Source organism: Gobius niger (assembly GCF_951799975.1).
Source record: "Gobius niger genome assembly, chromosome: 14".
NCBI lineage: Eukaryota > Metazoa > Chordata > Actinopteri > Gobiiformes > Gobiidae > Gobius > Gobius niger.
Window position 1 is genome coordinate 17510905 of NC_136865.1, and position 24770 is coordinate 17535674.

Below are 24770 nucleotides of genomic sequence, written 5' to 3' on the forward strand. Positions count from 1 at the left end.
ACTCCCTGCACCTAGCAATGACTAAATGTGATTGAAAAACCATAGCAAAAAAAATCCTTGTGCAGTGTGGCCCCAGATTAAAACTGCACAAGCACTATTCCTCTTTTCTAACGCCCTTGTAAAGACCAAACAAACACAAGGTGGACACCCAATCAGCTCCTAATGACCGGCTTCATTTGCTAAATAGCTGTAATTTAGTGCCCTCAACAAGGGTCATGAGGCCAATGACAAACAGGCCACAGGGGCATCTGAAGGGAGCAGGCCAAATGAGCGGTGCAGCGGTCAAGCAGAAAACGCATTAGAGAGACGAGACACTGTGTGATTCCAGGCTTTATAAATAACTTCTGGCTTCTAGCGGGCAAAAGCTGAATTAGGGTTTAAATACAGGCTTATTAAGGGTCACTGACAAATAAAATGAATGCTTGTGATTTGAATCATCAGCAATAGATGATTCTAGAAACACAAAAATGGGTTATCTTTGATTCATCTGTAACAACTATGCTGTTCCTATACCTAGTTTAAAACAACTACTGTATTTTCCGACGTATACGCTGCACCAGCCAAATGATGCATGATGAAGAAGAAGAAAACTTATATATAATTTGCTCCGGAGTATAAGTTGCACCAGCCTCTGCAATTACCTGGGCCTTGTGGCGTAACTGCACCGTTGACAAGCCTCTCCCGGCAGCACGCTGTTAGTCATCTTGCTTTTAGCTCACGATTAGCTTTTTTCGCTTCACCTTTCTTTCTGCTGCTCGATTTTTTTTTATCTTCAGTGATATACAAGTCGCACTTGAGGATAAGTCGTACCCCCAGCCAAACTATGAAAAAAAGTGTGACTTATAGTTTGGAAAATATAGCAAGTGTACACGTGGCCCAGGCAATGGACGTTTTAGAGCTGACAAAAGCAGTAAAAAGTGTATTCTGGTCTGCTAGCTATGATTGCAGCCATGTCAGTCTCCGGCATTGAAATGCACTGAACAGTTTGGAGACAGAGTTTACACCTGTTTACCAAAGCAGCTTGGTTCAGCCGACGACACAAACATGTCTCCTGGTCTATTCCTGACCACTGGCATCCCCAACTACTAGCTTTGGAGCCCATCTCCCTAAACAAGATTTCCAAAAAGGGCTCAAGTCCAATCCCCCAATTACACTGGCGTTTTATCCACCTCATTCCAACCACAGACAAATCATGATTAGGCCTGAAAGAGTCTATTAGGATTGTCATTTTTTAACTGGGCTCGGGGGTGGGAGGGGGCATAATTACTAACCCGCTATTCTCCGACTACCCTCCTTTTGTCTTCTTAACTGGAGCTGAAACAATGAGGACGATTTAAATAGTCAATCAGGAGAGTTTCGCCGCCGTGGGGACTTGCGGATGTGCTGGCTTGGAACAGTAAGTGGGTGTGCTGTTTATAGGGAAGGTCAAGAGAGACAAATGGAAGTTGTTTTGGCATTGAGAAATAAAGTTATCTACTTCAGCTGAGCTCTGCCAAAACTCCTCATCAGCCACTTGAGGAGTAAAACACAGCGAGAGAGAGAGAGAGAGAGAGAGAGAGAGAGAGAGAGAGAGAATGCATCGGAAACTTCGATTGACGTTTCTTTATGTCGGCAAAAGCATTAACCAGACAAGAACGGGCTGTGCAGTGAGAAGAGGATGGAGAATTAGCTGGTGTGGCCTGCACAAAATCAACAAAGAAAGTCACGGACAGTTTCCAAGACCTTAATCAAATCCCAATGGTACATTAGTGTGTCTGAAAGTGTGTCGTCCTTGAGGAAAAGTAGTGGTCGAACAGCGGTGCATTTATGGAGCAAAGCCGCGCTCTCTGGAGGCAAAACATGCTTAAGCTTAAACAAGAGCATCAAAGGGTGAATTCCAACAAATCAGGCATCAGGAAAACTCAAGTCACAAACTAAAGTGGAGGTGCTGATACAAGCCATTGATCCAGATTTTGGAGCGCCATCACGGACTTGCCTCTGTTCAAAAGCAAAACCCATCACCTGTTCAGATCAGATGGGCTTTTGAAACCGTTTTGTGGTACTTGTATATAAGTCAAATGTTACTCCTAATTTTATAATGGTACAACACTTTGGTTAACCGTGGTTGTTGTTAAGTGCTCTAGATGTAAAAGTGAATAAATCATTTAGAAAAGTAACAGCAATCTCAGCTACATAACCTGTTGATGAGGTTAATGTGACTCACTCTTGTGCGAATGTAAATTGTAAATTAGATCATAATGTATCTTTAGTCAAACAAGAGACCAAATGAAACCATGGAATCTAAATGATCGGAAGTACATTTCTCAGCAGAGGCCTCTTGTTCCGCATGTGCAAGCGAAAGTCTCACATGTGTAATCCCGTCTGATGAATGCAGTCTGTGGTTCACTGGGTCGGCATGGGGGTTATATAAGGCTCCGTGTAATGCACTCTCTGAACCCGCTGCGTGTGGAGCTGGCAGCGTCATGGGTCAAAGATCAATGCCACAGCGGCACTGGCACCAGGAAGTGCTCTCAGGGAAATTGCATAAAGGAGTCATTTCGAGGAGCATGTGTGCAGACCATTATCCATTTACTCCTAATCTGTTCTAATCTGTTCATGTGGATAGTGTATATTCTGCCAGTGTATGGCTACTGCAGTATACAGAACATTCTTGTATTGTGTTTAAAATAGTTTTGGAGGTAATAGACTGGCCTTTAATGGTCAACAGAGGACCAGCTTGATGTGACTTAAAACAAAATCCTCTTAAAAGGGGAGCTTAGTATTTTTAAGTAAGATCTAATTTAAACAATAGCTGAATCCTATCGTTGAAGTTTCATAGAACAATTGTAGCTAAAGGAGGCAGATGATTCGATGTTCCTTGGAAAGAACAAAACGAGAATAAATTGCTAAAGTCAAATGACAAACGATGCATTCACACTGTATGACAGCCCGGCTCGGTGCTGCCCCCTGTCTGTCCCACTGCACTACACTCAGCAGGATACCAGAGGCAGACAGTCTGGCTTCTGCCCAAATGGCTTTCTCCACAGATATAAACAACCCCGCTGCAGCGCTGGACCACACATAAACATCACGCTGAGGACGCTCGGCCACGCTGACTGTGCGCCGCTAGATGCTCACTGAATAGACATGTGGGTGGTGAGAGCGAGCACGGTCTTCATCTGTTAACACACATACAACTCAAATACTTCTCCATCCGCTTGCTACCACGTTACATCAGAATTATTCTGGCAACTCAGCCCCCCACAGAGATCGGGGAATTAAAAATAACTTTTCCTTGGACAGATCTGCTGCAAAACCCCAGTGAGCCAATTTATTAGTGAGAAATGTGCCAATTACGGGCATGGAATGAAAAGAAATAAGCTGTTGTTTAGTCATGAGTTTACAGTTAAGCGCAATGTTAAAGCTTTTTGTTTTGTAGTATTTGTGATATTTTGTGTGTGTGCCACTATTACTAAAAGATAGGTATGGTCTTTGTGAGTAAGGTTTACCAGATAAGGCGAGCAAACACTGGGGTGGGTGAGGGAGTGGGGTGTAGATATGTTTATACCGGCTGAACTTTTGACCTGGAACCATTAAGTTACTAAAACCACTGGGTAATGGTCCGAATTTCTTAAAAATATACGCTGTTTTGAAAAGATTTCTAAAAAAAATACGGGTATAGATATGTTAAATGGACTAAACAAGAATATCTTTTGACGTGACAAAAAGTCTATGAGCTTTGTGAATTGGGCAGCACTGTTTGTTTTAGTTTAGTGTTAATATTTCACTCTTCACTCAATTGATGCATGTTTAAAAACGTGTACAGTGAACTGAATCTTGATTTAAAACCATAAATCAAAACCTACTGAGCGTTGAACTCACAACCTGCTTGCTTTAAGGCGTATGAACAGCACTTCATCAAGGCCCCACATGAATAAAACACAGTCAGTGTGTTAATATTTTCAAACACGTTTTTGATTAATAGGACCAGGCTCATATCCCTAGATTCTTTATCAGCTTTCTCAGTTGATTAATTTCTTTAATATCTTTGGTTGTTAGGAAAATCTAGTGGGAGGTTTGCTGTGAACAGTGTGCAAAAAAAAAAAGCTTTTAATGTTTATGGTAAAGCTCACCGCAGAGGGACTGTATACAGACCACAGTGTTAAAGCGGATATAGCTTCAGACAATACCAAAGGCTTGGGCCCTTTTGAAAAGATTATCCGGGGCTGACACTGATGTCCTCAAATATCCCGCATCCGTGGACGCACGATGGGAGGGTCCAGGCTGGAGATAAGCCGCCAGCGACAGTGTGGTGTGGTGTGGTGTGGTGTGGTGTGGGTGGGGCGTTTTGAACACACAACCTCCAGGGCTGGGCTGACCTTCTCGTCTGCTCCTGTCCAGCTCAGGGTCCTTACAAATGGGTCACACAAGAGGCCAAAAGAGGACAACAGAGCGAATGCAGCCCGGACGGGGGAAAATGCCATCCTCACAGCATGGAGCGAGGATACGTTAAGCGCTCAAACACTGGGCCTATACAATTCTGTACTATTACCAGTATTTTGAGCACTTTAGACACAAATGCTGGGAAGTGTTTCAACATTTTAACACAACAGTATATTGCTGTTTTTCGAAGCTGCTCTACTTGTGCCACAAAATGGTGAATCATTATCAACTTTTACAACGCGTAAACTCCATGTCACGCTAATCTGTTAATTACTAAACCAGGGCTTTTGCAGTTCATTTGATATGGAAGGTGCTGCCATGATTGCAACAAACCTGAGAAGCGCGTGCAGTGCAATGGGAGCAGAATTCATGGAGCAGCTGCGGCGGGTGATAGGCAGAGTGTTAAAGAGACTGGGAGTTGTTGAAAGGTACGAGGGCGAGATGTGTAAGCTGATGAAACACAGGATAATCTTAGCCCTGGGCAAGTACACAGTTATTTGTAGTAAGAGTGCGCTCTACAGGGAAGGGTTGTGAAGAGCAGGGGCAGAAAGGGTGGACACAATATAGACTAGCAATATGCTACGATCACGAAAGTAACGGCAATAGAAAATCCTGCGGTTTCTACAGATGGTTTAACTCATGCACATCAAGAAAACCATCCAATGATCTTGCGTTGTATAACATGCTGCATTTGTGCCATGTCTTACCTCGCAGGCAGAGGAAGGTGAGAAAGTCCTCCGTCTTGGGCTTGCGACGGGACAGGTCCTGGATCGACAAGGAGAGGGACGAGAGGGATGAGGACAGTCCTGTGTCCGACACTTTGACCGGAGTGGTGCTGGGAGAGTTAGGCTGGGACTGAGCGAACTTCCTCTGGGCATGGAGCCGCGGCCTGCAAGGAAAAAGAAATATTAGTGAAACAGATTTATTGTTACTTCTTAACCCTTAAACATACAATTACATTTGCCAGGGTATGCATCATTTCCATTCTAAACAGAACCATCAACATTCTGGACTTGTGTGTCAAACAAATATCAGAACAAGGTTGACATCACTCTTGCTTCATTCGTTTCAATAGCTGCCACTTTGTCAGTCATAGTATCACTGCCTTGAGTTCATTGCAAACCAATCTCAAAGAGCGACTGAATGGTTAAGTTTCTTTAAGCTACACCCTGTGCCCCGCTTCATTGTCATATCTTGAGTCTGCCTCTTACAGACATTTAACATGATACCATCAGACAAACACGGGCCATAAAAGCACTAGACTGTCACCTGACCCGCAGCGGCCTTAATCGATTAGTGCAGCGGCGTGAGCGTGAGAGCTGTAAATGTTGAGGGATAGCTGCAAAAGAAATGTGATATCCTGGCATTATTTGTCAATTTGCCGTGGTGCACAGCGGAGCGTGGCCAAGATGGGATCATGTCTGGAGAACACCCACAATGCATTTGGTGCAGAGACTGGAAGGTGCAGAGGCGTGATTACACTTCAATCATAGAACAGTGTTGATGTCAAAACGTGTCAATTTTCTGCTGTAGCGTGGCCGTGAGCTCAATATACGGAAGACACAGATGGTCACACACAGGTGAGTGTAAGGACATGCCTATTCTGGGCCATTAAATAGATATGAAATGAAAAAAGTTTACTTTTTTGGAATCTCGCAAATTGTTATGTGATGGTAAAAAGCAAAAAACACAGCACATAGTATGGTGACAGAAACAGCATGATTCCTAAACTTATAATGTTGTGACTAAATGGCAATAACTCATAAAACAGAGCATATATCTGTCATTCTACTATATTTTCATGGTAACTGATTATAACATTTACAAGGAATAAAGCCTTAAGATTCCAAGTAAACATGCTTAATCAAGTTGCGCTTTCAATATCTGCCAATAATGTACACCCTTTTACCCCGGTGCCCTCTGTGACGCTCCAATTGTTTTGCAGGTTTCTGGTAGGTTTTCCTTTCATACAGAAAACCTACCAGAAACTCTGAAAACAATTGGTCCTGGAGCGTCATACAAGGCGGCCGTGAAGAAAAGTAAAGGCGCCATGCTAACCACTCACACTCCCACTGTTTCACTGAAAGGTCAAATACTCACTGATATGAACTTTTTCTCCGCATAAAATGTTGTTTCTTATTCAGAGGAGACCTGGCCCTAGAGGGGATCCAATCATACAAACCGGAGCAGACACCGGAATACACAATGCACAACAGAAACGCCCCAGAGTGAACCTGAAGACCGTCTTTCGGTGAGGCAAGAATGACACTGTGCCATTGAGATTTAATTTTTTCCAGTTCTAGTTCTAAAACTTATATGCAAATATGAACTGTCGGGAGATGAACACAGAAGTACAGTTTGTATAGAGAACGGTGTCTGGAATAATAATAAATACAAAAATAAAAACAGGTTGTGCAAAACAGAAGGCTGACAAAACACATCACAGATACGCGGTGAATAAACAAAACTAATTTCCTGCTCAAAGCCTTTTGTTAGCTCTCAGTGTGTTAATCCAAGACGCGCACAACAATCCTCCTTGTTCAGCATCCCGGGCTGTGAGACAAAAACCGAGCCATCCACCCATTTCTTTGCAGACTGGCTCTTGATATGCCTTCTCAGAGCGTATTATAAAAACCAGCATGGCTCGGGCGGCTATAGAGATGCAGACCGCAGCACGGTCTGACAGACAGAGGGATGAAGAAGTATGAGGCCACAAAGTGAGATAGAGTGACTGGGGGAGAGGAGAGAGAGGGGTGCGCCGCTGGGAGCAAAAAAACATGATTGTGCGAGGAAAATAAAGTATAGAGTCGAAGATAAGGAAGGACGCATAGGTCACTTGAATGCATCACTATATACGCTACAGACATACAGTAGTTAGACGGTGTAGAAACAGCTCAATGAGATCATAAGACGACGCTTGTTTTTGCAGAGGGTTTACTGCAGCCTCATTACTTTAAAGTCTGGATGTAATCAAAAGAATAGCTGCAGTATTAAGGCTTATTCTCCGCGCCTTTTCTCTAAGTTTGATTGGACATAAAGTATGATCCAAGTTCCAACCACACGGTCTGCTTTGTGTTATTCAGAGCACCTGTCCAAACATGGCTGCCAACTGTGAATTCATGTCCTGGTTTCTATCACAGCGCGGCTTAAACTTATTAAACCTCGATTATCTATGAATAGAACCGCTATAGACATGACTTCTGTGACTCAATTAAAAGTAAGCGCACGCATTGCTGAACATTTCTTCCTTTGCTAATCGGTGGTGAGTCGACAATATTTTATAAAATTCTCCACAAGATATATTCAATTTGCTAACCTCATTACTAACCCCACTGCATCTATAGGTTGAATGCTTGGGGTTATAAGGACACACTTTTATGTTAAAGCAGAACTAAGAAACAGAACAGCTGGAGGAGGTGTGTGTGGATCGGGAAGTTTGGGCATCTCTGCTGAGACTGCTGCCCCCGCGACCCGGCCCCGGATAAAGCGGAAGAAAATGGATGGATGGATGGATGGAGAACTAAGAAACTCATGCCCCTAGATGCCATAAGGGAAACCGCAGGTGTCGTATTACGTTGTGGTTTTTTACTCATTAATTGTCCGTGAGAGTAAATAAATACTACGCTGACAGGAAAGACAAAGGGAGAGAGGGATATTGTAAATCCAATTACACAATTGATTTGAATTTCACTCAAACATGGCTGCAAATACTGCTACAGTGGCGCTAGCCCGCAGTTAGCTTTGCCCGTTAGCCTATTAGCTTCTTCTTCGTGACTATTAGTGTGTATTGCGCCTCCGACTCGGTGCAGGGAAAGTTGCAAGGGTGGTTTTCTGGCCAGGGGAGATGAAAGACTCCCCAATCATTCCATTAACACTTGTATTACCTCCAGAGGGACGACAAAAAAGGATTTTTAAAGTAAACAAGCTACTTAGTTGTTTTTTAAGTCAGCCATCCTATAGGGTCAAGGTCTGCAACTGTTTTAGATCCAGAGAGGCGTTTTTTTTCTGTAAAGATCTCCAATTGTATGGTTACTTTGAATGCGAAGAATAAACCAGGACCAAATCCTTCCTAACTAAACCAGGAATAACAAAGGTCTAAACCAGGACTGACTATAGACTGAACATAACTTTAATGGCAGAGCGTAAAAAATAACAATTCCAAACCAAATTTTGCGAGTAGGAGTTGAATGGCAATAATGAACCTTTTTTCCCCAATTCAGTACAAATTCAGTTTCCACTGCTTAAAAAAAAAACCAAGGACAGCAGCGTGTGTTATTTGAATGAAACCACCACCAAGAAGTGAGCTCACAAAAGCAGTAAGTAACTTCAATACGTTTCACTCACTGTTAAAAAGCGAATAAATACATGCTGATCTCAATGGCTAATGGGGGAGACAAGGTGACTAATATAAAAGGAAACGGGCCTCATACAGAAAGGATAAAAGCATGAAGAAGTTTAATAATAACACTTCCTGTCTAGACTGACTGCCAGTGCATTAAGGCGTTCTGAGGTCGTCCCGTCTATTATCCCATTAGCCAGTATCAAAGATGGGGTGAATGGCCTGAAAACAATCTTGATTATGTGAAAAAAACAACAAGGCGATGTTATTTTAACGTAATGTCAAAATAAGGAAAACTAATAATAAAAAATCCGACCGATACATTGAAATACAGACGGGCGCACAGTATTTAGCGACGAGAAGGGAGGTGGTAAAAACAGTTCTTCAAAAATCAGGTGTCAAAACAAAATTGCAGCTGTTACACATTTGGAGAGCATCAGAAAATTGTACCGTGAAGCGAGAAGAAAAAAAAAAAAAAACAATCACAAAAAAACACTTGTCAGGCAGATTTAAACGCTTTCCTTTGAAATTAGGCATTGTCCCAAAGGATTTGCAAACATGCCAAAGCTGGTCGCACAGCTTTATTTAGAACAGATGAGGAGAGAAAAAAAAAAAAAACCATGCCTGACAATTGCAACTACAGCACATAAGAGGAATGTGGCAAGGTATAACTATGAACTATTTTATCTTTGTATGAGTTGCATTGAGAAAAATCCAGGTATGAGTGCAATTCTTTTCAGTGTCTTAATGCCCACTTGAACCGAGCACATTCTCTCCAGTTCACCCAAATACAAAAGGTAAAAAAAAAAATAAAGCATCAAAATAGCGACAAAAACGAGGATGAAAATGCAGCAAAAAAAGTGACAAAAGAGCAATGAGAAAGTGGAAAAACACGCAACAAGAAGAGTTAAAAGAGTGACAAAAAACGTGCCAGAAACGCAGCAAAAAATGGACAAAAACGTGACGGAAACATGACAATGGAAAAAACGGTGACAAGGCAACAAAAAAGGCAAAAAATTACGCAAAAATGTGCCAAAAAAAGCAACAAAAATGTGACACACATGAATAAGAGTTACGTTTTGAGTCACTTTTGTAGGTCTTAGCTTTCAAATTAAGCATTACACTGTTGCTCTCCAGTTGAGAAGCTTTAAAAGGAACAGGCCACCGTTTTTACATACTGAGATATGTTCTTACCTAAGCTTAGATGAGTTGATGCCTACCTGTCTGGTCTTTGTGCATGCCCTCAGTCACACAAAATGACCAAAGATGTTGTTAGCATTTGGCCTCTCCCAATGTATTCCAATAGCTCCAAACGGGGGTGAAATTGGAAGCTACCACGCTCTCCCACGGGTATGCACAAAGACCAGACAGGTACGTATCAACTCGTCTAATCTCAGGTAAGAACATATCACAGTATGTAAAAACGGTGAACTATTACTTTAATGGTTTGGGTAAAGCCAAACTGGAGAAAATGTCGGGGTAAGAGGTTAAAAGCCATCACTCTCACAGTTACAAAAAAAGTATAAATTGACTCTTGTAACTCAACATTAGGTGACTTACCAACTATTGTCTAAGCTTTCGGTGAGAATACATTTGGAACATTTGGCACAGGAAGCAGGCAGGTGAACATGGGAAAGATTTTTCAGTGACTAGACATTTTTCTCTAAGTGCCACAGAGTTGAGGCCTGAGTGGTAACCCGAGCCTAATTTAGCCCTCTGCGTGAAAGGCAGGGTACTTCATGTTCCCAGGCGTGATGAGCTATACAATACTTATTGGTCTGGTGCCGTGGTGCCAGCAAAGTGAGGCTTATAGCTGCTCAAATTAGACCTACTGCCCTGATGAGGAACAGAGGATGAGAAAGGGAGGGAGAGAGAGGGGAAACGGTGATCCAATGTGCGGGCAGGAAAAAGTGGTAGATTACAGCAGGATGTCCTCATTCATCCTTTTCTAATCCACCTTTCATCCAAGCCTTCCTGCTCCCCCCTGCACCGCCGCGGCTTCAAAGGCTGCTCTAATGTCTAATATTACACACGCCACCGAAGCCGCTCCCGCATTGATTATGTGCGAGTGAGAAATTCTGAAACGTCTATCAGCCCGTGTGTGCAAAGGCGACAGAATGAGCAGAGGAACCTCTTGCACGACTCTATACGTGAAGATGCCGACAACACGACAGCGTGACCCGAGTCGCAGAAGCATGACACAGCGGATTGTGGTTTAAAATTCACACCGCGTTTTCTAGTGTTACTTCCATTATTATTCCGTACTCCTTCTCAACACTTTCCCAGTTTCCATGGGAACTGCTGGGATGGCAGGATTTTTCCATGGTCATCTTGATTTATGTTACAAAAGGTCTCTGACTACGCACGGCAACGGATAGTGTCTGGCAGCGCTCTCAAACTTGATTAAGCTAAATTTAGAGAATGTCTCCGCCAGACCCGTGCAGTGATCTCTCGTATTAAAATAGTTTCAGGACGGTTTAACATTTCCGGTGTGTTTTGAAAACGTGTGACTTAAAAGACTCTCCGAAGCTACAGGAAAATCCCGGTTTGTTTTGATAGTTAAATCAAATTGGGAGAACACCTGACTTGGCCCACATCGACTCGTTTGTGCTGATACTGTATCAATTTGAAACCTTTTACAGGAAAATAGCACTTGTCTTGATACAAAAAGACACTTCACAAAAGGCTCAATAGCAATAATACAAAGATTAAGTATAAAGAGCATTTAAGAGAGCAAGCATTATACCGTGTGAATAATTGGCTTTATGGATTCATTGATTGAGGATAGATGATCAGATTGGTTATAACTCTCAAAATAAAAGGTCCAGTATACCTCACTATAGGCCCATAGAGACTAGAAAATACAACCCTGTGAGTTATGAAGAAGACATAGCCAAACATGTTGAGACAAGTTGCAGGAGAGTCCCAGGTCAAGTGTGCATCGAGTCCCTTGTAGACTGTGACCGGCTTTTCACAGCCCTGCTATGATGGCAGCCGCTGTGCTCTGGTTTCAGACCTTTGCTGTACCACGGGAATCTGATATTTGGGCAAGTCTGGCAGCTGGAACTTGAGCTACTAAGTCGGTGAATTGACTTGTGGGAGCCTCATACTCCTGCACAACTAAGCTGAAGTCTCCAGACAGAAAATGGGCAAGGAAAAAAAAACTATACAAAATTGATATCTTTCACATGATAAAAGCCGTTTGTGTAGCGATACAAATTAATGGAATGATGTAAGCTTTCCCACACTGCATCCAAAGGTTTAATACATTCTGGCAGCAGGCTGGGCCAGAGTCAGGCTCCGTGTTGCCTCCCACAGTAAAGGTTATTGTGTGAGCAGACCAGCGCTGATCCTGAGTCAGTTCCTACGGGCTTGGATTAATTGGCTCCAGATGGCAACACGATCTGGATGAAAGCGTACCTTGCTGCAGCTGGCTCATTGTGAGTCTACACTGATTGTCTGTTTGAGAGATGATACCAAACACATGCAGTGATTGGGAAATTAAAAGTATATCCAAAGAAACGTCTATATTCAACTTGATTTTAATCGTGTGTTTCGGTTTACTCGGGCGGCAGCCAATCCATCACCAGATAATTGAGTTTATTTTCTCAACATCAGAGTTAAAAGACCTTTTGAGTAGAAAAAGTGTCATGTTGAAAATACAGAATTAGCCAGTAATAGACGCCACATGTTGTGCTGAACGCTCCCCACTCAACACGCGCTAATAAAAATGCTAACAAACAGCAGACGTGATATGGCATTTGTTTTGCTGAGATGGGGTCAAAAGTTCGAAAGCCACTTCAAATAACGTGGAATTTACAAATACTACCTGGGCAAGGGGGGGCGCCTAGTGTGCTCCGTGCAAACAGTTGAGTAAGTGAACGCTTGGTGTACTCAAATGTGTTTATTGCTTTTCTGTCGCGGGGCATTACAGAGAGGGATGGCACTGAACCCCACTGACCCCAACACGAATACAAGCGGCCCCAGTACAGATCCCCGGTCATGCGCGCGCTGGACGCAAAGTGAATGCAATCTGTGAGTAAAGCCAAGGCTATTTTCCAGGACACTTCCAATAAGGCGACCATTTATAAAACACTACCCCAGAGCGGGCCCTTGCTTATTGTTGACATAATGATGAATGAATGCAAAGTAGAATTCAGGGACGTGTTAATGCTTCCTATATATTTTAGTCCCTTGTGACAGTGAGACGCCGCTACCATTCACAATACGACCTGTATTTATTTCAGATAAAAGATATAGAAAAACTATGTGCATATTTAAATGTAACCTTGGCTTATTTTTTTTCCTTTTTCCTGACTGAAGCGAAGAGATGGCCAGATAGGCAGATGTGCAGAGAAAAGACGTCTTGACAATAGATAAAAACCGCACGGCATCACTGAATATATAAATGCTATATTAGGTCACAAGGAAGTCACCCATTGTCCCCTTTGTCACCTTATAAATGCTAACACAGCGCATGGATTTCAACAAAATACGGAACGAAATATTGAGTCCAAATCTATTGAACTTCCCCTTGCACGATTTCTCCCTCTTGGCTGGTGAAAATATGATAAAAGACCGCAGTTAAGCCGAGGTTTTGTTAGCAGTCAAGGTCCAACGCTCGGGGCTATTTGTCTCCCTCCCCCCATCCTCTTTTTAACAACACGCACTAAGTCAAATCCTGTGACCTCTGACCGCGCTGACCACTGTGAGGTCGGGTCAATAAACATAAGAGATTGTGTGGCCAGCGGCAGGGCAATCAGAGCAAGTAATTAATGAACAGAGGGGTAGCTTAGAGAGACTTAAATGGGGGAGATAAAAGAAACAGGAATTTGACATTTCTGCTTGACTGCTTGTCACATTGCAGCGTTAATTTTTCGTGTTTATGAGAGCGGTATCAAGGAGCTATTATGATTCTGGCGTAGGCTCCATTCATCATGACAAACGACTGAAATAAATTACGGTTCCAACCATTACAGTTACTGCAGTTTTACCTGAAAACACAGTAATTAGAAGACTAATGGAGAAAAACTGTTAGGTCAGTAAAGGGTTGATCCTGCCAAATGAGAACAAGCACAGAGGGAGGTATCAGGGAAGGCATCCGGAGTAAATGTGCCAATACCAGCGTCTAACAGCATTAAAGGGATATTTCAGGATTTTTGACATGGCCTCATTTCCTTCCCTCCTGGAACCGCCACCTTAACGTGGTGGAAGGGTTTGAGCACCTGAATGATCCTGGGAGCTCTGTTGTCGGGGGCTTCGTCCCCCTGGTAGGGTCTCCCATGGCAAACAGGTCCTAGGTGACGGGTCAGACAAAGAGCGGTTCAGAAGCCCCATATGAGAGACCAACAGGCCCACCTGCAGGAGGAGCCATAGGGGCTGGTGCAATGTGATATGGGCAGCTCCGACAGCTGCCCCCACGACCCGGAAACGGACAAGTGGAAGAAAATGGATGGATGGATGGATGGCCTCATTTCCTAGTTATCCAGAGTGTTGTTGATTTCTGGAGATAACTTTTTTTTTTTGTTCAAGCAGTCCTTATATTTGAAGAGTTTAGTGGTGCTAGGCTAGTGCATGTCTATTGTAACTAGTAGCCTGCCTTAAAAACAGTCTGACCCAAGCACAGTGCACCTGAGGCAAATCACTTATAACACCAGACTACCCATATAAATGTCTGCGTTGACTGAATAATTTTTGAAATATAACCATTTAAAAAAAAAAAAAGCATTTAAAATAACTTATATTTGAGCAGCATCAGCTTCCTGATTATAAGCTACGCAGTGGAGTGATCTGCTCGGTCACCGGATCTACAGTAGTTTGTTTACCTGCGGCCGGCATTACTATACGCGGAATTCACAAAGGAGCTTTCTACAAATCAGATGGCCACGTTTGGAGGACTACCCGATGATTTTGAAGAGGTTTTTAATACAGGCTACTAGTTACCATAAACATGCGCTAGCCTAGCACTAGCCTAGCACTAGCACCACTAAACTCTTCAATTATAAGGACTGCATGAATAAATAAAAATAGGCCCTATGTCAAAAATCCTGAAATATATATTTAATTGTTGAATAAATAAGGTCAAAGCGTGCCCATAAAAGCACATCAAAAGTATACAAAGTGCATGAAAGGTTTTTGAGGCACATGTAAACATACTCACTCTGACGTCTTGTAAATAAAAGTGCCGATTCGCTTCATTGGTCAATCTATCACCAGCCTGTTTCCAATTTACGGAAGATCCCCAGACTGAGATGACAAAGCTGACCTGTGTACAGGGTCACTGCACTGTAAACACTACTACTATCGCGGCATACTGTATAAGCTGCTGAACAATGCATATTCTATTTCTCGTTTATTTTCCAGTACTGTTACTACAACAGCAAAGGACAGAGTTGCAACTTTGTCTAAAAATGTCATTGGCTTATAAAAAGTACTTTCTCACTCGGCTTCCACCTCTTATTACTTGGCATTAAAAAGATCCCAAGCACAGAAAATCCCTCTAAGTATTCAGAATTTGTCGTATTACGGCATAAGTAGCACAGTTCAGACCAGGCCAAGCAGTGGTAACACACTTAATCTGCGCAACAATCGCAAGGCCGCCGCTTGTGTTTGGCAGTGATTATGAGAGCGAGAATGTTGCCCTGAGTTACACTGAGTGACACTGAACGGCTGCACGGTTAATGCGCTTTCTAACATGGCGTTTTAGCAAATGCAGTGACAATGAGAGGAGAGGTTAGAGGAGACTTTGGTGACAGACATGTTGACTTACTGGGGAGAGGCGCTGACAGAAAGACAGAAGAAGACATAAGGCATTATGACTAGAATCTTAAAGTTATGCGTGTAGGGAGGTAGCTACAGGCTTTAACAACACTGTCGCTACAGTGACGTCACGGGGGTCACAAGGTTAAATGTAGTTTAATCATTTCATAGACATTCAGGCTTGATTAAGAAAAGAGGTTGCCAATTGTGCCGTATTTGATTGACATAAGAATGATTAAGTATTTACATAAAAAAGAAGACTAAGAAACAGTTGCACAGTCAATAAGAGAATGCATTTTAAATAGTGGCACTTCTGATCGTGTTTGACATGTGCACAGTGAACCAAACATTTAATTTCAAACATAAATTGGAAATCTGCTTTAATACTAGTCAGACAAATGTTAGGTATTGCTTTCCAAACTCTACAAATGATGTTGTTTGCTATTGGTCCCTTTGGCATTGAGCTTCTCCAGCCCCTGGTGCACTTGTGACCAACACATGTGACCATACACTGTTAGTAGTACAACTAGCTGCTGTACTCGACTTGGCTGTTGAACAATACCATTCACAGCAAAATCAATAGGCGCATTATGGACCTCCATTAACACATGGCGCGAGTGTGTGCGAGCCGGCTCACGCACACGCATGTAATCCCCCCGAAATGGAAATGGTGATTATGCATTACTGACAAGAGTCATTGGTTACGCTAGGCAAGACAAGTGTGCGTGTGCGCGCGCGTGTGTGTGTGTGTGTGTGTGTGTGTGTGTGTGTGTGTGTGTGTGCGCGCGCGCGCACACACGTGTGTGTGTGTGTGCGTGCGTGTTCGTGCGTGTGCGTGCAGGTCTGTGTGTGTATGTACACTTCACTTGGCATTCATTAAGTCAAAACAAAACCCACCGCAGCAGCTGAGTGAGAGAGTGTGTGTGTCTTGGCTGTGACAACAGAGAGAGCCCCGACAGCCAAGAGAGGGTTTGGTAAAGAAAGGAGCGGAGTGCAAAGAGATGCACAAATAAATCAAGAAGAAGAAATGAAGTTTGTATAAAGGCCACTCAACTTCTGATCTGTGACTTTGCAGAGTTTTAATTCACTCCACGTGAGTAGTACAGGCTGAGTCATTGTAGGGAACTCCGACAACTGGAGTAGATCAGGATGTTTCATGTAATCATTAGATAAAGTGGTACAACTTCGACATGACGAGGTCATTACACATGTTAATAATGTTTAAAAGAGAAACCATAAGGCCGAGCTTGTTTATTCAAAGAAACCGCAAAAAAGACCCCAAGACGGAAAAGGAAATGCTTCTTTTTTCGGACCACACTGAGTCACGTTTGGGACTTTGCCGAGTGTGGCCCACTGTGACTTGTAAGAAGGAAACCATTTTGAGAGAGCTGAGGATATTTTTGTTCATTTATCACAGCAATATCAGGCTGCAATATCACACACACTTTTCATGGTCTCAATTATATAAACAATCATTTGGTGAACAGAATGTCCATAAACTATTGTTGCCTTGGCAGTGCATAGCATATATCTGTACATAAAATGTCAGTCTTTCTTCAAATGTAAATGAGGATGTCTTAAAAATGTGCAATTTGACAATTGAAATTTGATTTGAAAATGAACTGCTAATCTATTTGCAATCTAATTGAGGAGGAATCAATTGTAATATCGGTCTGGCTATTGCCAGGTTAACTCACTGCCTTGTTATATCATAACACATGAAGAAGTTTAGATATTCTTCAAAAAACATTTGGCCACACTTAACAGCTGTCAATAAGGTAGCTTTAAAGAATGATGTATAAAATAGTATACTAATATATTTGACTGACAGCAACACTGCTTACAAGTTCAACCTTATCACAAACCTTTTCCTGCAATTCACAAGAACAGAGGCGACGTGCATTAGATTTGGGTCAGTAAACCACGGCAGCAGAGATGAGAGAGGGCTTTGTGGTGTGCGTTTTGGCAAAAGGCAGCTCTGAGTGGAGAAATATGGTCACGCCGGTGGGATATGCCTACAATGAGCTGGCATGTTTGACAGGGATATGATGCCAGTCTCCACCGGTCTAAAGAGCATGGGAAGGCAAACACAGAGCTGATCTCAAAGACTTCTAACAGGGCAGCGCTTTATGCCAAAAAATCATTTGCACCTGTCCCACTGTCTAGGACTTTTCCCCTTCATGTTTGCCATCACCAAAGTCTTTTTGAGATCTAAATTTCCCCCCTTCCTGGTGCCAGCAACGTGGGCTATCCCCTTTTTAGATATGCCAGATATAAAAGCTGCTGGCGTTGTCTCAATTGGTCCAGTTTTGAGAGAAGTGATAGCTCTTGATGCCAGGGCAGCAAGAGTCAACCTTCATAGACAAGATTTTTAAAGAGGGCAGGATGCAGTGCCAAGCCGAGCGCTGGCAAAGGCTTGTGTTTCATTTGCATCAGATCGAGCTGCTCTTCATTCGCTCCTGCTGCTCCAGCTCTGCGTCCGACTGATGCTCTGAGCGGGCTGGCCTTTAGCTCAACTGCACTCAACACGGAGCACCACAGGCCACGGCGAGCACAAAAAAGTAGTTCTTCAAAGTTTATTTTTTATTTTCATTCTTTAATCCTTCTTTTCAAAGTGGGAAGACGTTCATGCAGTGAAAATATGGAAAGCAGATTTTGTAAAAAGAAGTCCTTACATAGTTTTACATAATTCTTCTACAACTACTCCTCATTGCGGGGATAAACCTTTTTTTTCTTCTAAAAACATTTCAAATTTCTTGACAAATGTTGTGTGCTGTAAATCACAGCAGTCGCATGGAATTCACAAGAGAACGTCACTCACTGCTAACCTAGCAAGCTGAATTATCGCGGTATTTGTGAGTTCACAAACACACGAGAATCCAGCTCCCGCCTTCACCATTTGGAACCAGCCCAAAATTGGTCCCAGGAAAAAAGACACTAATTAACAACGCAGCAATGACAAAAAAAAACATAAGTTATGCTGCAACACAAACACATTTTACTTTTTTCAAAACTAAGCGTTGAATGGATTTGCAGTGTTCTTGATCCAGTCAGCAGCAAATGCTGCTCCAAATGCGCGACCCGAACGATTCAAACCGGCGCCGTCCCAAATTGATGTCAGTGCAAATGTTATTGGCACTGTAATATCAGTCTGGCTATTGCCAGGTTAACTCACTGTTATAGTCCAAACTATCATAACACATGAAGAAGTTTCAGTCCAAAACAAACCAGGAACACAGCCAGCAACGACGGAAATATTTTCCTCAACCCTCTCTGCCGTTTCAAGCTCCTTCACAGTGAGTCAGCATCAATACAGATTTAAAATGTTATCTGCCAACTTAGGGTTATGTTTAGGGTAAGCGTTAGCATTTCAAGTGACAGGAGAGCTTACAGCCAATGCCAGTGTGACAGCCAAGACCTTTGAGTTTCTAAAACTTTGTGTAAGATCTGTGTGAGTGAAACACAACTTACATCACATTTACCGTTCCTAACCCTAATCATAACCCCGGACCCTAAACCTAGTCCCTGATCAGGGGGGATGGCAAGAAACAGCTTAACTGGTTACACAGGTTACACCACAGAGCACACAGCTGGTCTCAGCACTTTGCTCATTGCAGCACTATAGTCATTTTTACCCATTGCTGATTTATTTTAACTGATTGACAATCTGTGCATGTTAGGCACACCCTCCCCAAAGGCTCCAGACTATCAAGAGGTCTATGGTAAGGTTTTAAATATAATGAAGACACCCAATTTATCCAAATTGAAGTTCATTTTGAAATACACCTTGCAGCCCTCCTGTAAGTTTCCCAGCTGAGGTGTAATGGCCTTGCAGAGATTGGGAGGTTACAGTATCAGATGACAGTTAGTGGGACAGAGGCAGGTGCCCGACACAGCGCTGAATGGAGCGGCTCATTATGCATGGACATCTGCTGCTGTCCGCCCTCCTCCCCACACCTCCCAATTTGAGACTCCGCCCCCTGGCTCTTTGCACTGCTGCTTTGATGCCCTGTCAATATGTGAGCGAGCGAGTAAGGAGAGAGAGAGAACAAAAACATAGGCAGCCATGCATGCGTCCGTGCTCACACACCTGCCACCTCGAAGAATACGAGAAGACAAAACGTATAGGCATTGTGCAGTAGTGCTGCAAAGGAATAGGACGCTTGGATTTGTTTGGCTTCCAAATAGTGAAACATTATATTTTCCAGCTTGTGATTTCAGACGTGTTTTCATACTGAATGCATTAGACGTATCACAATTTCCAAAGATGCTTTATTCCAGTTTCCAAGAACAGTTGTCAACAAAAGAGCAGTGTTTTCCATCTTAAGTGAGAAATCTCTGTTCAATAAATCCCCCTTTCACTATGAATAAATATGTAATGAAAAACCAGCCTTCCTGAAAATTATAGAGTGCAAAAAAGATAAATTCTCTCATTAAATGATTCATTTGAAAATACAAGGCAGCACTACTTAGAATTGATAATTAGAAACAGCAAGAACACCATTTCAGCAAAGAGATGAGAAAGGGATGTTCCAGACATCTGCCGTGCACACTCCAGTATTTTTGTTTAGTCTTTGGACAAGGTGGACATATTCCTGTGTTTGAGCAAGGCAATTATTGAAGATAGAATAATAGTAAAAAGTTATATACTCTTTTGCTTCAACTCCAGAGACCTGGCTTGGCTACGATGCATCAGATGCAAATTAGGAGGGAAATATGGTACACACAACTGCTTCAAGAACAAGCGATTCAATTACAAAGCATACCAACTGCGCCGTTTACAAACTCTGCGTTCTTCTGTATACATATGTAAACAGCCCTGCTCTGCTTGTATCATCAGCCTATTTCTCCAATCACACGTGAACATTTACACATAAGATTTGGATTCTCAGGCTCGCGCATTCACAGCTATAACCATTGGCAACGGAGCAGCGACAACAATAATAATCGTTCGTGACAGAAAAAAATAATAAACACAGTGCCAAGTCTCACCTCTTCTTCGCAGGACTGTCCTGGTACCCGCCGCTCCCATCCAATCCTTTTGAGCGCAACAAGCCATCTTCTTTGTGGCTGCCCTTAGACCCTGGACCGTTCAGCTGCCCATTGGCTAAAGAACCTGAAAGGGAAGATTTCAAAGTGTTAAAATTCAGCCGCCTGGAATGATGATAGCCTGCCATTGTGGTTGATATAAAAAAATGTTTAAAAAAAAAAGTGAAAATGTTTAAAGATTTAAGGTCAGGGTTTTTAATGGAGGCATGCAAAAAATCCCATCTTTACACAACACGCTCACACAGACCTGGCTCAACAACAAAGGCAGTATAGTGATAGTATTGCATTTTAGGTGTTTTGGCTTTGGCTGTACTATACTATTAAATAGGGCTTAAAAAAATAATATTCACGGTAATTTTAGTCATGATGAATTAATTATTCAAACGGTTATTTGTTGCCTTAAAAAAAAGGCTGTCTTTATTTTATTTATTTATTAATCAAAAAACTGCTGAATATTTTCTGTTTTCTGACCAGTCATAAAAGTACAAATGCTTTCAAGTACGCCTTGATTGAGGAAAGGTCTCTGTTTCACACCTGCCTCTTGTCTTCGCACCTGCGCAAGTAAACTGAGCGGCGTGGCCTGATGACATCATCACACAGCACGGTTTGGTTTTGTGTCAGGCAAAGGCAAGAGCCATGGCACGTGAAATGTTTTTTTTTTTTTTCAATTATGCTAGTTTTGTAATCGTTTTAATGTAATAATCGAAATCGTAATTGAATTTTGATTAATTGCACAGCCCTGCTATAAAAGCAGCTGTAGTAATAATATGACCACAATAGTGGTCACAGAGAAAAGAGCATTGGGAATTATTAGGTATTTTGTTCATCATTTTTGTTTCACACATTATGCAGAGTGCAATGTTGTGAAATATAGTCGTTTACTTCCCTGTAAGGTTAACATTAAATTTGGACAAAACTGGTCAATACTGGACCTAAACCCAAACCAAACCCAATTCAGACTGAACACAGCCACACCCAGTCTAAAGCAGACATGAAAATAAGCCTAGCATTGCAGGTGCATACCACAGTTTGACAACCACTTTGAGCACATTACCAAATATATTGAACCAAAACCTCTCCTGGCATTGTTTGACATTTTTCTATCATTACTCCAACTACGCAGGTACAAGCCAAACAACTCCTGAAGAGCCAAAAAAAATAAATAAACCGTTTTTATGCAAGCAGATAGCCAGAAACGATTATTCCTTCAGATTTCAGCAGCACTTGAACCAGTTCACTTCTCCCACACCATTTACAGATCGTACTTCCCCTCTTGTACAACTTGTTGACGGCAACTGGTGTCCGGAGCAGATGACAGTGACGTAAACGTGCGGAAAGAGAAACTGCCCTGGGCGAAGAGAAAGTGAGCAGATATCGCTGGACTTGACATCCTATAACTGACAGCGGCCCTAATTAAATATTTAGCAAGCAACTCCAAGACAAACAAAATAAGCCCCCAGACACATCGGTAAAAATCAAAAGCAACAACAGGCCCGCGGAATTCAAATTAGGTCAAACAGGAGGCGCAGAAGTCAATGGTGATTAAGGGAGACAGGGTAAATTAAACAGATATCACCGAGCTCGTGCACCTCCCGGCTACTTCTCGCAATCCCAATGACGAGCGTGAATAAGCAAACGGTATTGAATAAGACGAATTTTGCAAATGCTTCTATTTTTAAAACCAAATCACTGCACACTTAAAAGCTGTCAGAGATTAAATTTGTGTTTGTTTGTCGACGATACGGCAATCAAAACACTTGACATGAGCTATAAATTATTCCATTTCACTCGGTTTGACCCTTTTGAAGAGCTTTCAGGGCCAGCTAATATCTGGTGTGGCAGGTTGTTTAATTATACATGTTCATTCTATCAAAACAAATGGGAGGCCACTGCATATTCAGGCAGTAAAGGGGTGTTTAGCTGCAGAGAGGTAACAGGCATATACATAAAAAAAATACACTTTCCCTGCATCATTTTCTCACTGACTAATCACACCATCTCCTCAGCACGCCCAACGAAATTCCACAAGACTGATGCTTTAGAGGGATCTGTCACTCACCCGCCCCACAAACTATACTAATAGCATCTGTCAGGCTAAAATAAATGAAGATAATAACGAGACTGGAGCTAAGGGTTAGGATAAGTGGCAACTTGAATGATGGCCTCTTCGTAAGGAGGCTACTGCCGAACATGTCTGGGCACCGAGTCGTGTGGGAAAGATCAAAACGAGAGACGGGAGCAACTGATCAAATGACAGAGAGGAGACAGGATGGAGGCCATTGTGAGTCAAACAGGTAAAAGCAGCTTAGAAACATGTTATTTGGTATATACTGTACTGCGGAAGAGTGTAAAGCACGTTGTTGCGAACAAAAAGAGTAATTGACAATAAGATAAATTGTGCTTGTTTCATTGAGCCTCAATAAACAACAAGCCTAGTAAAAAAAAAAGTCTTGGTAAGCCTTGGAGGATAGCTTATCACCATCCCATATCTAAAAATGCAAATGATTTAACACTAGACTGTAATCTTGGTCAAGACTAAAATGATTATAGTCATATTTAATCATATGCAATTTAGAAAATGCTCATCGAGGCCTAATCTGTGGGGCTGGTAGATATTAGCTTAATAAAATGCCACCTTCCCGATTTACCCATTCAAATCATGACTGCATCATTGAATCATTACTGACCTTTCCTAAAATGTACATAAATTAAAATGTCTTTGCAGTCTTTTCTTTCTACAATTTTGCTCAAACTTTTGACACCGACGAAGTCCTCATCCATCATGTGCACCACGGATTGCAAATGGACACGTGCAGGCGCTTTATCACACGCCGGGCAGGTCGGTACCTGAAAGCGGAGGTACAGTCATCATCCGCACATTATTGCGGTCACAGAGTTAACAAGTGAGTAAGGCCGCAGCATTGCTGGCAGCACTTCATGTTAGCTTTGGAGAGCCTGAGAGTCTATAGGCCACAGTGAATCACCACGCTACAATGTCCCGCTTTGCACGAACCTCTTTCATTTAATAACTTTACTCAGCGGGCACTGATGGCTGTCACACTTTGAAGTTTTACCGCCCACGTCAACAGAGATTTGCATAAAATGAATGACAGCACAAAGACGGAGAAATTCTCCACAATCAGTCTTCAATCACTAATGTACAATATGAGTGTAGTGTAAAACTGTCATTGGTCACTGCATCATATTGCTAAATATGTGAAACAGAATTGGCCAAACACGAAACTAATAGAAACTAACTTTAAAAACTCCAGCATATTTCTCCATCTGTGAGATCAATAAAGTATTATCTTATCTTATCTTATCTTATATACTGGTGCAGGGTTTGTGTTTGAGTAAAGTTTGTAAAGCGGGAAATTCACCAAATATTCTCATTAATGGAACAAGCATACTCATCTTCATCCAAAAAAGGCATTTACTAGAACTATCTAAAATGTCTTAAAAAAATAATCGAATGTACTTTGGTTTATAGGTTATCTTTGTTTGTTTTACATAGCTGATCCTTTCATTTTTACAGCGTTTAATTAACCGTGTTGACTTTTGTGTGGCTCTTATAAGAAGCAGTTGTAAATCCATATCCTCCTGAAACAAAACACCTTCTTGGTGAAAAAAAAAAAAAGAGAGAACAATTACCCAAAGCTAAAGACAAACAGACGACCTGATATTTTGAAAGGTGATTTGCAGCGGAGCAAACACGCAGCAGCTCATTATGTTTAATTGTGCTCAGAAATTGACTGACGCATCATGTCCCCCCAGAACTGAAACAAACAGGCCAATTTTACACACTCTCCTCCTCGCTCCCGCTCACACAACACTCCGCCGCCTCTGCGCATTCCCCTTCCCTCCGAAGACTTGTCTGACATATGCTGGATGCACATGAGTGGCCATATGAGGGGCAGAGCGGGGAATCATGGGAAGGCAGACGGCTGGGGATGGGCGAGTGCGGTGCCGTGCCACTGCCAGAGAACGATCCGGGGGATCTGGAGACTCCAACCTGGAAAACCTCGAGCAATGGCGTAGGGCAACAAGAGGGTATCATTTTGTGCCATCCCGGTATTGGCTCCTATGGGGGATTCTAATCAGATTTATGCGTGCTTAACTAACCTCATCGCCTCGCCGGGTACACCTCGCAGTCTCCGAGGAGCAGGAGGGGAGTGAACAAAGGTACATAGCGGAACATGGC

The 24770-nt window shown here is 42.4% G+C and overlaps 1 protein-coding gene across 1 annotated transcript in view; it reads right to left on the reverse strand.

Moving 5' to 3' along the window:
- Positions 1-24770, reverse strand: part of jarid2b (jumonji and AT-rich interaction domain containing 2b) — a 95256-nt gene that overhangs the window by 18777 nt on the left and 51709 nt on the right. The window contains exons 3-4 of the mRNA XM_079570486.1: positions 20513-20636; positions 5130-5311 (exon numbers count right to left, since the gene is read on the reverse strand). Of these exons, the coding sequence (XP_079426612.1) occupies positions 5130-5311; positions 20513-20636 (306 nt within the window). The remainder of the gene's footprint in view (positions 1-5129; positions 5312-20512; positions 20637-24770) is intronic.